At 36.5% G+C, this 17,013-nt stretch overlaps 1 protein-coding gene across 1 annotated transcript in view; it reads right to left on the bottom strand.

Annotated features, from left to right (window-relative positions):
• The window catches only part of ATXN10 (ataxin 10), a 103,237-nt gene that overhangs the window by 44,364 nt on the left and 41,860 nt on the right, over window positions 1-17,013 (bottom strand). The window contains exons 6-9 of the mRNA XM_086757745.1: window positions 14,232-14,312; window positions 8,320-8,485; window positions 3,319-3,427; window positions 416-585 (exon numbers count right to left, since the gene is read on the bottom strand). Coding sequence (XP_086613871.1) covers window positions 416-585; window positions 3,319-3,427; window positions 8,320-8,485; window positions 14,232-14,312 — 526 coding nt within the window. The remainder of the gene's footprint in view (window positions 1-415; window positions 586-3,318; window positions 3,428-8,319; window positions 8,486-14,231; window positions 14,313-17,013) is intronic.

Here is a 17,013-nt window from a genome sequence, read left to right as displayed (position 1 = left end):
GAAAAAATTTAAGAGGTGGAAGAGGGAAAAAGTATTAGATCAAAGATTAAAAACTAAGTTTATGCAACAATTTCCATCCATTCCCCTTCAAACTGAAGTTGAGGTTTAGCCTCAGACATTTTCTTTTCAAAGAAAGTGCAAATGTGAAAACAATAAAGGAATTAGGCACTGGCTTACAGTCTATAGGGCTGAAGCAAAAGACAGACAGGCACATATCACATTGTTACTAAAAAGTTAACATACCTGTTATAGTAACTCAGAGACATGAAAAAAAACAAACAACCGTAACTCCTTTACAAGACCAATTTTAATTTCTATTTGTAGATCAACAACATATTTTCATCAGTAAAGTCACAGTCAGGCATACACATCTGTTCACGTGTCAGAGTTCTGCCAGAAAAATGTATAAACTTACCTTGTCTTGGTTTTTCTTATTTTTGTAACACAAATTTCCAATCAAACGAATGAGATGAGATTTAAAACCCACAGCTGGATGTGAAATTTCTTCTTGCCCTGTCATAGTATGTGTGGCAGTGAAAATATTTACAGCCTGCTTCCCAGCAAGATGAGTTAATCTCAGGGTATCTACAGAACACAAGAATATTTTAATTAATTACGGCATAAAAATTAGTATCACTTTGCACAAAGCTCCACTACTAATTGTTAGGTTCAAAGTTAATCAATGTAATTTCAAATATTCAGCAATACGTCAAAAGAACTTTGAAAGTTTTCTTAATTTCTTCATTTGTGCTAGTATAAGTATATGAGGCCGTGCCATGGTCAGGAGGTATTTTTGCATCCTTTTTACACATTTCTATAGTGATTGAAGGCTGTTGCTCTCAGTATCTACTTGAAGAGTCAGAACTTGCAGGCTATTGAAGATTCTGGCACTGTAAATATATTTCTGAAACCAAAGTTTTTAGAAAACTTCCTTTAATTCAAACTTGTCACAGCAACACATACTAATCCAAGAAGTACTTTTTCTCCAGTTTGTTCCTAGCTCTGTAGTATGTGAAAAGATTTCAAGTACATCTAGCACCCTGACACATCTTTACAAATCCTTCAGTACCATAATCTTGTCAACTGAGAAATACTAATGTTACTACACAGTGAATGCTAGTTTATAGTAACTAGGATTTTTCCTGCAATACTCCAGAGAGAAATCAGGGAGAAGGGCAATTAAAAGCTGTGAAAACAACATTCCACAGAGACCACACCCAGAAGAAAAGTTGAAATCATATGAATACCCAAAAGCCCATACAGCTGAGAAACTAATTCACTAAAAGCTGTACCTATATTTTAAAATTAAGAGGTATTTTTCCTCTAAGCAACCTGCAATACTAATAAATGGCCTGGCATGCCACTGTCCCCATAATGCTTCATGCAACTTCTATTGGAACAATAAAGATGGAGCAAAACCAAGTTATAGCACAAGGCTGTAATTAAGCCCTATGCTCCTCCTGCTCTACACATGACAACATCCATCATGGAATGGGCCCTTGATTTCCTGGACTTAAATTAGAAGAAACTTCATAGGGCCTCATATTATAGTTTCACTCTCAGATGGCTGATACAGGAGAAGAAAAAAATCTTTATGCTGATAAAGAGCCTAAATTTTTCGTAGGTTTTTTTTTTAAATATGAAACTATAATAGGGCCTAGAGGCCTCCTGTATGAGAGCTATCACTTATATTTGTTCATATTTTGAACCAGGAGTACCCAATGAATCTCCTGATTGCCCCTAAAAAAACATAATCATAAAATACCTTTCACACGATCTTCTTTAATAGAAATTTGTTCGCTTTTGTAAATCCATAAAAATTAGTAGTGTCTCATATCCTTCTCATGGCATTCACTTCGTGTGCTTCCTTGCCTTATAGTCTTATTATTTTCCCACACACAAACACATAATAGGGAATTCCGTGGTCTTCCCAAACCTTCTGCCTGCACTTAAGAGGGATCCTTGAACAAAAGGATTAAAAACAAAAACCAAAACAAAACAAAAAAGCCACCAAAAAAGTGAATAAAACTCTTCAAATTTTATTACAGTGAAGACAAAAATGCAATGAGCAATGCACCTACTTGGAAAGAGAGGCACAGGAAAAGGTGGAAGAAAAGCAGCCACCTTCCGTGCATGATGCCCACCCAGAGAGAACAGTGCTCCTCTCAAACATCAACATAGCACAGCAACTGCTCCTGGGATGTCACCCATGCTCTCAACCAGAGGACACCTCAGTAGGATGCACTTGGTAGCAATGTTCTAGCCTGCACCCATTTCACTAGCCTGGCGACAGCTGTGGAGAAAAGTCAGTTTGCACACAGCTAGAGAAAGGAGGACAGGCCTATAGGCTTCTAAACTTAACTGATCTGCAGCTCTTTGAAATCCTCATTTTAAGTTGAAAGACTTATATGAGGATTCAGATCATACAATGCATAACTTTGAGTCTCCTCAAAACACACACACAAGCACAAAATAGATCCTGTTGTTAGTCATCTTACTGTAAAAACTATGAACTTGTCATCAAAAATAAAGTTTTGGCTGGTCTTTTTGATTTTTTGTTTTGTTTTGTTTTTTACAGCAAGGACCCTCTGAAAAATCTCAAAACAGTCATAGTTAACAGCTGTTTCAGTCTTTTCCTTTTTTTTTTTTTAAGCCAAAATACTACATATTTCTCTTTAAAATCTGTATACATTTACAGTTTTCCCAGAACATGGTGGCATACATCAGTCTCAGAAAGTGTTAAGATTTACGAAGGCACAGGTCAGTATATGGATACTTCCTCCTCCTTCCTTGTCAAGTAGATAGAGTCTCTCTGGACCATCCTAGCTTAATTTTGTATACAGCCCTTCGCTTGCTGTTTCTTAGCAGAAGAAATCTTCTTTCAAACAGAACTTGGTTAAGAACATTCAAACTGTACTTCGTTTCAGTTTTCAGGAACTGGGAAACAGAAGGGAACAGGCATGGACAAGTTCTTTTTCTACTTCTTGAGGAAATTCTTCCACACACATTCAGCCAGTGGAAGAACATAGGAAGTAGCCGTCCTTTGCACAACTCTTACTGTATAAATAGCGCATTGCTGACAGTTGAATCAAGGCTCTGTTGGGTAGCTGGAGCCAACAGAGCAAGTAGAGAAGCAGAAAAATTCCAGGAACAAATCAAATATTTGAAAATGTAGATTAACTCAATCACCTATTTATTTATTTTATTAAAAGGTCAGAATCATAATTACCACCAGTTGTGAAAAACATGTTTTCATCCACAGAGCAACATGATTTGGAGCAAGCCAACAGTTAATAAACCTTGTGGCTTTTCACTCACCTATGGCTGTTTCAAGCAAACTAGGCAAAGCCTGTAGATGTTCTAGCTGTTTGCTGTTGGATGTCATTTCACAAAGAACATCAAGAAGACGAATTGTAACCAGCGCTTCCTGTAAAAGAAAATTATATTTCTGAAAATGGTTTATGAAGGATACCATAAGAACACAAAAACCAACGATCTAAACAGAGGACGGGAACTCTCAGCACCTCAGGATCTTTGCAGGTCTTCTAAACTGCCAAGAATAAATTTATATAAAACAAGGACATCTTTCTACAGTAACAGTAATGTATTACACTGCAATAATTTATTTTCTACAGTCAAACAGTGCTACATGTGCCCTGAAAAATCACGGGGAAACCAAAACAGAGCCATAAGGGATAAAATTTTAACAAAAACACAGTAGCTTCCAAAAGCAGAAATGCAGAAAATTACTAGCTGAGAAAATTATTTCTGTATAAATGTTTTCTTTGAGTTTATTCACTAGGAGCGTCCCACTTTAAAGACACAAACACCGCCTGCAAGACACCAATTTGTTATCCGCAGGAATTCTGTAAAGTTCTGTGGTCAAATGAACTTTGGCTGCGAGAATTTACATTATTCTTGGGTAAATAGGATTGGGATCATAGATGCAGCATTTTGGTTAGGTATGAGACACACAATTTTATTTGCGTATTATTTATTCAGGCAGAGAACTATTTTTTCTCACAGACTATGTTGATGTGTGCTTATAGTCACAATCCAGCACTTACAGAAACTACCTTAAGAGCAAATGGCATAACTTGAAACATCACATATTGCTCAAGAACCAGACTGTGACTGCAAGATGATTCAACACAAGGCGTGGTATGTAAACTGCAAGTAGCCTTGAAAAGGCTCAGATATAGGTCACAGTAACTATTCCTGTCTTGTCTGGTCCAGGACAAAGAGATATTTACTTAGCAATAGTATAGTATTTTTAAATCCATAATCAATATAACATACTTGAAATTATCAACAGTAGTGTTCAGTAATTAGATACTACGATGATATCCATTCTTTGCTCCTTCCTATGCTCCTTGAAGACAACAAATGATATATGGTCCAGGTCTTAAAGCTGCATTTTCATTTTTTTCCTCACACAGGTGTAGTGAGGTGCAGCTCTTGCCCTAAGTTTATTGAATAAACTGCTTTCGACAGCAGAAAACCAGCCTCTGAACACATTGGTCATTGTCCTGTTATAAACTAAGAATACTCCCAATGTAATTCACAGAAAGTAAACAGGTATTTACAATTTGAAGCCATTTTGCATTGTTACAAGACAGTAGCTTAATCAAAAGCCTCTTCAGCTCATACACTTAACACTTTACCTGTGCATAAGACAAGGTTATTTGCTTCACAGTTGTAAAGTGCGTAAGTATCAGTAGGCAACTATAAATTACACCAGTAAGGTACAATGGCCCTTGCTGCTATGTGTACCTCATTACTCCAAAGCTCTGTAGCAGCAGATACTGTAAGGTATGGCTTTTCCTTTCTCACTCTTATCCTTTTTCACTCCCCCCTTTATTTAATGCCTTTCTTCACTGTCTTCTACATACTTCTTCTCCGGGTTTTATGCTACGATTTCGTTCTCTCTCTTATCCCACCATCTGTCTTAGCTCAGCAACTGCTCCATCTAGATTTGAGAAAAGGAATAGAGTACTTAAAAAGCACAAAAGAACCCCCAAATTCTTATCTACATTTGAAACTTGTTACTTTCAAAAAACTGTTTAAACATCTCTGGTTGAGTTCCCTCCTCCCATCTCAGCTTTCCTTATTTTTTTATTTTTGCCCTCCACCTGTACAAAAGAAAGGCAATAAAGCAGGAAACTTCCTTTTTTAGTTCAGCAACAAGATGCTGTTCAAACTCAAAAATATTTTTAAATCTGACAGCCATCCTGATATGGACATAATCTGAAGAGTAAATAAGGAAATAATTAAAGAGGTTTTAAATAAACATATTTTGAGAAAGAGTCAAAAAAGCTGTTCCTTATAAAGAGATGAAATAAGAACTTAAAATGCAGGGAAGGGTTTTATTTTGGAAGTATGGCTGAAAGTTAGTGGAAGCAAACTGATGCTGAAGTCAGGCTTATAACGGAAAAGCTATTTTAAACATTGGTTTAAGCACTGCAGAAGCATATGATTAGCTTTTCACTGGTTTGAGATGGAAGCTACAAGACCTGAGGCTCCTTAGGGAAAAAAGGCAGTGTCTACATACAATAAATTGAACAGTGGATGGGACACCCAGACAACACTTTGGGAGTCAGGCCAGTTCAAAGACTGTTCCCAAAAAGCAGTTTTCAAATGTGGCTTCCCAGTTTTGGAGGCTAAGTCAGCTCACTAGCACAGACATAGCCTGACCAAGGCACTGAGCTTCAGGGCCACAGAAGAGTCCAGGCAGAGTTTAGTTTAATATCACAGAGGTTGCCTAAAGCATTTTTCATGACAGACTCCACATGCACAATTGCATTTTTTTTTCAGTTAAGTACAACTCTTAAGCTAAAACTAAAATATTTACATAATTGAGAAAAAAATTGTGCAATTTTTTATCATTTCTAGTAAGAAATGAAACAGTTTTATGAATTTGAGCTGGAATGTCTCTTTTCCCATGGCAGGCATATGTTATGAATAAATGTATACACACAATATGCATATATACACATTTTTAAAAAAAAAATATACCTGTCATTGCTTTCCATTTATTCAGTTATTATGACTTATATTTTTGTGCTCATTAAATGATTCACATTTCCCACCAGTGATACTTAACTTATCATACACCATATTTATGTGAGAGAAGGATAAAAAGTCAGTGTCAAGCATCATAAGTTATACAGTAATATCCTCAATACTGCTGTCCCAGCACCTTCAAGTTGGACAGAGACCTCCTTCTGCTAGGCCCAAACAAATGTTTTTTTCCAAGAACTGAAACCACAGAATACTTGGAAAGTAACCACACAGGATTAAAAAAAAAAAAAAAATGGAGGGAGGGAAGAAAAAGCATGGAGCAAACAGGAGGGGAAAAAATGGCAGGGAGAGAGAAGTTGTGCTGCTTGGATAGACAAGAAGAGATTACTGTGTAGGTTGTTGTTTGGTTTTTTTTTTTCTTCTTTTCTTAATGTATCCAACTATCGCCTCCTCACAAAGCAATTTTTAAGATCTTTTTTCATAGCTCCTCTCAATACACATTTACAATTTTTGTGCACATTTAAACAAACAAACAAAAAATTAGCAAGTACAACACTGTAACATTATGATATAAAAGCATTTGAAGATCAATATTTTTTCACTTTGATAATAAATTAGTTATGACAGTCATTGTCAAGAGTTTCTAAAATTGAAACTATTAGAGGTTAATTTTGTTTTAACAACAAAATGCTTCCATCTACATGTATATCGGGTAATATTATTTCAACATACCACTGTGTTCACCTGGCAAGACAGAAGCTAGATGTGACTTTTTTTAAAAGTATCTTTTAAAACATCTTATTAAGAAAATAAATAAATTACACTTCTGAAATCAAGCATGATTAATTAGTGAGAATCAGTGATTAACTAATTCTATGTTTGACTAAAACAGATTTCTCAAGTTTTTAGTTTATGGCTAGTTGTCTTTTTCAAAAAAAAAAACCAAAACAAAAACTCATCCCTAAATCAGCTGAAAACATTAACACTTTATCTACATGAGAGAGATCAAGAACTGAACTGAAATCAATACGACCTCGCGCTGCCTGCTTACAATATGATGACCTAACACAGCACAAATAAGGTCACTACAAGTTATAGTGCAAGTTGCTTTCTGTATTCCCAAAGGTGCTGTTAGATCTTCAAGCAGCTTGTTGAAAGTAAGAAGAAAAATAGAAGACCAGATTATTTGAAAAGACCTCTACCCTTAGATAGCCTGAACCTCCTTACTGCACTATATGGTGTGGCAAGTAGCCAGCAACTCTTAGATACTTCAAAAGGAGGAAATAAAATAAGGCCATCCAGGACTTAGCTCCGCATCAGAGGTTCCCAAAGTGCAACCCACAAACCATCTGTGACCCATAAAAGCCTTCCTATTTAGCTTGCAAAGGGACTTCATTGTGGCCATCCTCAATAGAACCAGTTCATTAAGTCTGAAGCAATAACAGATTTCTTCCAAGTGGACTGGAGTTGGGGCAAGTGTCTGGGTGCTCAGGAGACAAGAGCTGTCTGCCACTAAGAGCCCATCAAGCTCTGCAACTTGATTCTGCGGACAATAGCTGGCCCCTGGAGTGCCGCCTTGTCAGAGCAATTTGAGTTCCACCAGAGAGCCCCAAATCATTGGGAAATGGGGAAGAGTCAGTAACAAAAGCTCTCATTTGCAGGGAGGATCACTATACATTTCAGACAGCTTCCCTGCACTGAGCCAATCACACACACACCACAGTTCTCCACAGTCAGAACTTGATGTCCCAGGTCCCAAACAGATCAGGAACACCTGCCTTACAAGCAGCCAAATGCATTTTCAAAGAATGAGTATTCGGGACCTTGATATATTAATCATCAAGTTATCATCACTTATTTAAGTTTAAAACAAACAAACTTTAACACAGGGGAAAAAAAAAAGAGAGAGAGATGCTGCTTCCCACCTATAAATAAAATAAATATTTAAAGTTTTGATTCATATTTGAATAAAATGTAACTTACAATCCAAATAAATTATAGAAGTGATCCCTAGTAAGAACATAATAAAACGTTCAAACATGTGACAACTTGAACATTTTAAACATTTTGAGATCTTTAACAATGTTGTAGATTTATTTCTATCTCAAAGCACCACATTCTTTGTCATACTCACACGGGCAAAACTGTCCTGCTGTCTTACAGATTCTCCTACGAACTCTCCCACTGCTTCCCCAATATAAACTGACAATGCACACAAGCACAACTAGGGTAATAGTGGCAATGAAGATTCACCACTTCAGATACTAGTAGTACTATAATGTTTTTTATCCATCATACCTCATCTTCTGCATCTGTTGCAGAAGTTAACTTCAGGACAGCTTCACATTTCTCTTGGAAACAGCCTGCAAGGAAGTCAGCATGTCTCATGAACACATTCATTTCTTCACTGGTAACTGGGTTCTTCTCACTTACTTTTGCCATTATCAGCTCTAATAAAGTAACTCTAGAATCAGAAAACAACGTATTAATCAAATTCACTAAGCCATATAGAATTATCCATAGAATAAGGACATATAGTTGTTAAAAATTACACAAACAATTAGCATGCTAGTAACAGAGCTGATTTTTTAAAATTAGCAAGTCTTACGAACACTTGTAATCAGTTGCTATTCGCTGGTTTATTTCTGCACACCATTAATTTAATTCATCATTCAATTAACACAAACTGGCCAGACAGTCAAGTCAATATTTTTCTCAAGTTTAGTTTCCACCAAAACAGCTCTTAAAACTGTTGTCAAGCTCAGCAAAATAAACACACACTATTTGACAGTTCCTGTTTGAAAATATCAGCTTTTCATGGCCCTTGTCTTGCACGTACTCCTTCACTAATTCTCCTCCCCAACCCCAAACCAATTCTGAACAGAAACAGAGGAAATAAAAATTCGTATGCACACTTGGTTCTTTACATCTGTTTTGTAATTGCCACTAGATGGACTACAGTAAATCCAAGTTAATTACTCATATACCTACTAAGAGTTCTTCAGTGCATTAAACCAGCAAGTAAGTGGATACATAATGAAGCTGCTCTATAAAACGTACTTGAGTCGTTTATTTTAACAGCTTCAATGTCATTTTATTTCTGATATCCTTTCACATTGTTACGGCAAACTGGGAGTATTTTGTGGAAGCAGGACTTTAACGGAACAGAGGCCCTCCTACAGATTCCCTGTTCAACCCCAGCACAGAGGAGCACATGGGTTAGTGAAGTCCCACTGTAATTCTCTCAACCTGAAAGAGTGCTATTTATTGAATGAATTCAAGAGCAGGCTCAGGGTTTTCTTTCACTAAAATATTTGCAATTCAGATGGAACAACTGGCATTTAAACATGTGGAACAGTTCAAATGCTTTTTCTTTTTTTTTTAAATTTACCAAGCAGGTTGTCACAAGGGGAAGAGAAATGTCTTTTTCTATGGAAAAAGCACGGTCACTGCTTTATTAACCTCCAAGAACCCACTCCTATTAATCACATAACAGCTACTTAGTTCTTGCTAAACTCAACCCTCGATGTCATTAATACAGCTGCATGAAACAATTATCCGAATAAACACAAAAAGCTTTTTCAACACAGCAGCACAGAAATGCACTCAAGACATTTGGGAAAGGGTGGACTCCAGACAGAAGGCTGTCAAGCATGGGTAACCTCTCTCACAGGCTTCGCTTACATATGTGACAGAGCACCGACACAGAACAGTCATTCTGTTTGTTCTGCAGGTTACAGCTGGGTACCACAGGCTCGCCCATCTACAAACTACCAGAGTCCAGTTACCCAACATCCCTAACTGAACGAAGGCTTTCAGATTTGGCTTACTATACAAAAATCAAGTTAAGTGCACAGACGTGTCATTCATCCCCAAAACAGAGCTAGATTTTACATGCCAGTTTTTACCAAGTTTAGAGCTTTTCAAGCATATGCTCAGCTAAGAAAACAAGCTGCTCACAGACTTTATGATTACAGGAATTATTCTAATAAAATATTATCTCCTGCACACCAGAATTCCAGTCAGCTATTGTTGCACCAATAATCCAAACAATACACATTTAAAAGTGACAGGAAATCACTCTGCAAAGAAGTTGGAGGGTCACCACACACTTCCATAAACCATATTAGTGAGATGAAATTGTTGCCAAAAGGGAAATTTTTTGCATTACTCTTCCTCTTGCACTATAATCGGTGCCCTTTCAGACAACCATAATCCTTCCAGAGAAACAGGACTGACATTAAAAGGAAATACATACAGGTGGTATTTTAAAGTTTTCTGTTCTCTTTAGGCATTCATGTCAAAATTGTTTTCCTGAGTTTTCTTCCAGGCACAGTCATTCAGGACATGCTCATCCTTCCCCTGAATTTCAAGCAAGTCTTGCCATTCAGCCAACAATTTCCTGAAAGCAATGCTTTTTGTTCTGGTGCAAGTTCCCTTACATTCCTTTCTTCTATTGTTTCTCTCAGTTTTCTTCCAAGACTCACCCAAATTTTTCCAGGTTAGTTCTCCCACACAATTTGCTCATTTGTTTTAAATGATCTCACAACTGTTTAGCCATTCAGATGACTTGTTTGCCTATAGCTAAGTATGACAGATATGACAACCGAGTACCAGTTTTAGTATGTCTCATCATGAATACCTGCAACACTCTGTTCAATATCTAACATATAATTTTGTATATTATGATTATATTTCCATTTGGAAATGGTTATGCCATGTCATCTTCCTTTCCTTTAGACACCACTTAGGAAGAATTTTGTCAACCATTTGCCTCCCCCCCCTCCAGTCAAACTTAAGCCAGTTCTTTCTGAAGCTGACCAAATTGGCAAGAACTTAGAACAACTACTATAAAATTTTTGCAGTCATCAGTAAAACATTTTGTTGTCTCCTATAGTCTGCAAATAAATCACAACATTGAAATGCAGTTTAAATCTGGAGGGTCATTATTACAAAACAAACAAACAAACAAAAAAAGGCCTTCGCCTGCTAAGCATGTCTAAAAATAGTATTGTAAAATTATATCTATTTTATTATCTCCAAACAATTCTTGTATCAAGCTTGCCCAGTTTATAACCTCTCAGCAAGAGCCAGACACTTGAGACTCCGACTTCTCTTTTCCAAAACACCTCACTGACAGCAATGGTTCTATGAGACAAATTAGGTCCTTCCTCAAAATTTTCAATTCTTTCATCTTCGAATGATACTTGTAAGCATCCTACTGAATGAAAACTGGTACATTTGTGAAGGACTATGATCCAATGCTACCTTCAGCTATTCTGTGTCTGTGAGCATTACCAAGAACAAAAATCTACACACAACATTGACATTACCAGCCCTCTAGCTGAACATAACCAAGAAGCGGTGCCACTTACAGTACTTGAGTGTCCATTTCCCAGCTGGTAATTGAATCAACGGCTACATCATTCACTGAGAACACTTGACATGAAATAACACAAAAATCAAAACTAAAGTTGCAAGTAGTTGAGCATCTTAAAAACACCTGAAGCTATTCAGTTGCTATTCAGTTGCATTTTTGTTGCTGTTAACTAAAGCAAAACCCCTTCTTAAAAGGGACAACACAGATGTACTCATTTTGAAGATTTTACAATGTCATTAAGACTATCAAGGCACTAGCTTATATTGCCATGCTCAAGGCTAACTTGGATTAAAGCAAAGCAGGCTTTTTCTAAACACTTCTGCCAAATACTTGCACACATGTGCAGGGAAATCTGAAATCTGGCAAAGAATTCAAGAATCTATAATCTTTTGGTTCAGTACCATAGATATATGTTTCTGTAATAATAACTTGCGGAGAAACAGCAGACATTCTGACATCATCATACACTTTTCAAAGCCAGAATACCATTTAAAAAGCTCATCATATTATCACAGTATTTATTTCAGGCCATTTGTAAACTCAGACATGCAACACCAAAGTGCTTCAGTTTGTTTGGAAATGAAAGTTGTCCGGAAGTCAGGAATTTGTCTTTTAATTGAAAATTCAGATTCCAGATCCACTTCAACAACAGGAACTACTTCATGGCATGCACCATGGCCACTGTATCACAAATCACTATATTTCAATTACAGGAAATTCTTTGAATAGTGCGAATACTGTGAATAGTGCAAATAACTGCGGTTATGCAACTGCATACACTTTGGTTATCTAAGGCAACTGCCAACTTTAAGAGTCGCCACTAACGTATGTACTCACAAACTTTCTCAGCATAGTTAATTTCATTTCAGTAAATACATTTCAAGTAAGTGTATTTAACATGCATGATAGAGAATACTGTAACTGAGAGTTACCATATATTCATGAGTTCAAGCTGCTTTCCCCAGACACCTCAATACCACATCTGTCCTTTCTTCATTTATAAGACTTAGTCAGCCTTATTGGACACCCAATGCGGCAACTCTTGCGGTGAAGGCTCCTTGTCTCATTTTGAAACAATGAATTCCCTATGCTTTGGTTTATATGGTTACTTTTTTTCCTCCAGTTAATGACAGTCAAAATGTTTTTATCTGAATTGAAGTTGTCTCCTCATATATCTCAAAAGAATGTATTCTTAAGTATTCTAACATTATACCGGAAGATGCCATGGCAAAAGTTTTATTCTATAGTTCAGATGCAAAAGGACTGTTTCTACACCGCTTCCATATGTTTGATAGTAAATTAAGCAGTATCAAATTCATAACTGTACTGTGATTATGTTTTTGAAAAACTTAATTGAGTTAGATTTGCAGAACTCTTGAGATTGATAATAAATTCAGTGAATATGCTGTGACTAGCTGTCTCGCATGTGACAATCTGTATGATGCCTACACTGAAAGCCTTTCAGTTGATGCAGTCGATCACTATCTGCAGCATGGTCTGTGCAACAAATCCAGCTGAGACCTTTCAAGAAATGGATTATATCATGTTTAAGTACCACTGAACACCCTAACCCAGACCTGGCTGTCAAGGGTATTACAAAAACATACAAAAAAACTGCCATTCATGACATCCCCCAAGAGAGTTAAATCTAGCTCATTCACTTAAAACAGACTTTCCTGTTAACTGGTTAAGGAGCCCCTGCCTCCAGGCACAGTAAGCACACAGCTTGTATTTGTTCCCATTTGGTCAGCCTGAATAAAGGAGGAAGACATTATCTTATCATTCCCATCCCCGGTTTTCCATCCCATACCTATACATTAATGATATTTTATCTATGGTTCTCAACCTATCATATACTCTTTCTTTGCCTGACATCCCTTTTGTTTCTTTATAATCTCTGTTCAGCATCTGTATGCCCATTCATAACAACACTGTGGCTTTAAGTACAGCAAAAAACACAGGAGAAAAACATTAAGAGACAGTTTTGCTTACTGCTTTGTCTTTCACCTGAAAAAAACTATAGGGTGAACTTGGAGATTACCTGGGCGAATGGGGAACAAAGTAGCCATGTTGAATACATAAACAAGATCTTCAAGCAGCTGGAGTAGCTGTAGAATTATAGTACAGGCTTTCCAAAAGTTGATTATTCCACCTTAAAATATTTTTTTTTTATCTTCCACGATTTTTTGTTAAAGCAATTGTAAATTAACATTTTCCCAGTTATAGCAATGGTAATTTTCGATGAAATGGCCAAATACATTTACATTTACTCAACTCTTTGAAAGAAAACTAGCTAGTTTCTTTCAACGTGAAGGCTTATTGAAGCATTTTATATTTTCAGCAGCAGAAATACTAAAAGATTAAGTAATCATGGGCATCTGCACATTTACATTTTTTAGGTTCTGTTAACCAGTATTAGATACACTTCCAACTTTAGTAAAGGCTTCCTTTCAATTTCTTGTAATTACAACAGGAGTATGAATAGCTGAGGACATTTCAAATACAGCTGTAAAACATTGCAGGGTGTGGTGCCCTTATGAAATCAAGACACAGGCATGAAATCTTGTCTTTTTTTTTTTTTTTTTTTTTTTAAAAAGTATTTCTTTACCGAGTAATGGCGCCAACCTGGATTCTGCAACCCTACATAAATCACTGCCAGTTGTGGCTAAGCTGTAATGTTAACCAACCAATTTAAAACCATTACTGACATAGAAACATGTATTTAGAGATTTTGTGCCAACTATGAAACCACACAGTTTTTCAATCATGTGAACAGGATACTCTATATGGAATGCTAAATACTAAAAGCCACATTGGTTTTTGGGGTTACCTTTCTTGATTGCTCAGTTTGGCATAGAGGGCTTTTACCAGCTCTGGACATTTCAGCAAATGGTCTGTAACAATCAAGAACCTAAAGAAAAAAAAAAAAAAAAAAAAAAAAAAAAGTGTTACTGGTGCTACAAAACCAGCCTCTACATTTACTCCAAATAGTACTCGTTATTTTCACTTGTAGATGACTATATGACATGCTTCTGGTCCTACCTGCTAACAGATACAAACTGTCACAAAATAATTGTGCATTGTTCCACAGTATTTTTCCTAATACAGCAATGACCATTTCTCATAAATTCAGCACACTTCTACTCAAATGCTCAAAAGAAAGCTGGTTAGAGTCTTTTGCCAGTTATATAAAAGGCATACCACAATTCAGATAATAAAACACTCATACAATTGTTTATGCATCTAAGCAAAAAGCCAAACTTCAAGCTTGAGAACTATGCTACTTCTCACAACACTGTTTTTAAGCCCACCAATAAGTCAAAAGCGCCTAAATAATCTATCTTTTTAAAAAATTTTAACCGCATCAAAGCAAATGGAAACTTCTTTGTCAGATGTAAGGCAGCAAAATACTTACAAAAAAATACCCTCCTTGTGTAATAGCAACCTAAGCTGACCACCAAATCTAACTCCTTGCTGTACAAGGCAGGTAGGTATGGTCAGTCTACCCTTATGCTAATGCCAGTATTTACACTGATCACCTTCCCAAGCACCATTCACAACAGTCAATAGCAGATGCTAGTCATTTAATTTCAACCCAGACACCTACTCTCAGCATTATTAGAAAAAAAATAAGTACGTAAAAATATTTTTCTCCTCAAATTACATTCCTAGGAGTACAGATAGTGTTATACACGCTGCACAGGTATATGCCAACCAAACTATGCATTTTTAAAACAGCGTGTCTACCTATTAAATATAAAATAATTACAGGTCAAATCTCAGAGCATCCTCCGAGCTGATGAAGCTACTGAGAAAGAATAGCTAAAATAATAAGACCACCAAGCAATTTCAATATACTCTCCATCTCCTCCCTACTCTTCACTTTGCTGACAGCCTTTTATTTTGTGTATCCGTAATCCACTACAAAGCTAACAGGAAGATGACATAGAAGCCTTCCAGCTGCAATTAAGTATTTTTTGGACACATAATCAATGACAATTGGGGAATTAGGAGAACAAGAGGTTCAAAAGATTAATAGCTATTATATTTCTAATGGTAACTGTGGACTCCGCCAGCATCTGGTTCAGTTACTGTAAGCTAGAAATTTTTAAAAGGGGGAGGGAGAAGAAAAGCTATTTCATGCTGTGCTTTTTTTAACTGATATTTGTACACACGTTCAAGGGGCAAAAATAGTATAGGTAACGATCAACTTAAAATTGGCATTCTGGGCAGTGTAGCATTGCTTCAAGAGTTTCTCAACACAAATTTGAACCTACAGATTTCCCCAAAGTCAACAGCACAAATGTATTCCAACTGAGCAGCGCAGACTCAGCCATAACAACTGAATCAAACCATCAACAGGGCAGTCAAGGGGAACTCTTCTACAGTTCCTGAACCAACAATTTGTGGCATACGATCCATCCACACTTAAATCTTCAGAATGGTAACAACAACTTATTTTTCAAGGATTTGAGTTGAAGCAAAGGCTTTTATATGGAGCTGCAAAAGAAAAAAGCATAATACTCGGAATTGTGCAGAACACAGTACTTAGCCTCGTAACACACAAATTTCAGCTGGCAATGAATTACAGTAAAAGGGCATTTAAGGAGACAATCTGAAGCCCAATTATTTCATGTTGCCGTTGGGAGCATGAATTTAAATCTTAATTTTCATTATTAACATTACTTTGAGGAAATAATCTTGACTATTTCCCTTGTAGTTTGAAATCAATCAATAATTATCACAAAAAGATGTAATGCTCCTACGTGCACACTAGCGTTTACTATTACAAAGTAAGAGCCCTGTATTTTAGTTACTTGAATCTACACTCTCGTATTTATTCCCACACATCTTTCATGTTCGGTGGACTAGATCTCTACTGCTTGAGTAGCTTGCAGTATTTCAGAATAAAGTTTCTGCTTATACAGGAGCATAGAATTCTGTATATGTTTCTTACCCTTTTAATTTCATGACATGATGTAACACCTTGGAAATTTCTCTTTTACCTTATCCACTTCCTGCATTACTGTACCATAAAGAATAGAGCACTAGCACATTTTACAAGAGCATCACCAAGAGATAACAGAAGAATTACAGTGGAATAAAGCACTTTCAACTCTTGCTATCATGCATGGAAGTTTTGGTGGTAGTTAAGCAAGGATGTAGCAAACTATATCTAATATCTTTAGTCCTCAGCTCTCCTGTTTTTCATTTGGGGCAGGGAAGAAGAGGAAAAATAAGACCATTCACAACTCTGAAATAAAAAAAAAGATATTCAGTTTTGGGTTACTGACTGAATATGGCATTTCAGATGCACACAAAAGACTTCGGTAGGAGATTTAAACTCTCTTTGGGGGCCAACAGCAGAACCACTAGGATAAACGGAGGACCACTGTAATTTAGTGAAGGAAATGGTGAAAATTAAAGTTGTTACGCAAGCGTAACACAGTAACAAATGAACAGTGTTAAATATGCCAATTTTCTTGACTTGTAAAAAATTGTTTGGCTAAAATCCTAAAAAAATCAAGTGCCTACATAGTAGACAAATACAGGAGGAGATGTTCAGTTCAAAGACTTCACAATAGCACAAGGGCTGCATTGTACCAAACTGA

This window comes from Chlamydotis macqueenii, chromosome 1 (genome assembly GCF_036417535.1).
Source record: "Chlamydotis macqueenii isolate bChlMac1 chromosome 1, bChlMac1.mat, whole genome shotgun sequence".
Taxonomy (NCBI): Eukaryota; Metazoa; Chordata; class Aves; order Otidiformes; family Otididae; genus Chlamydotis; species Chlamydotis macqueenii.
This window is presented reverse-complemented; position numbering and strand designations above follow the sequence as displayed.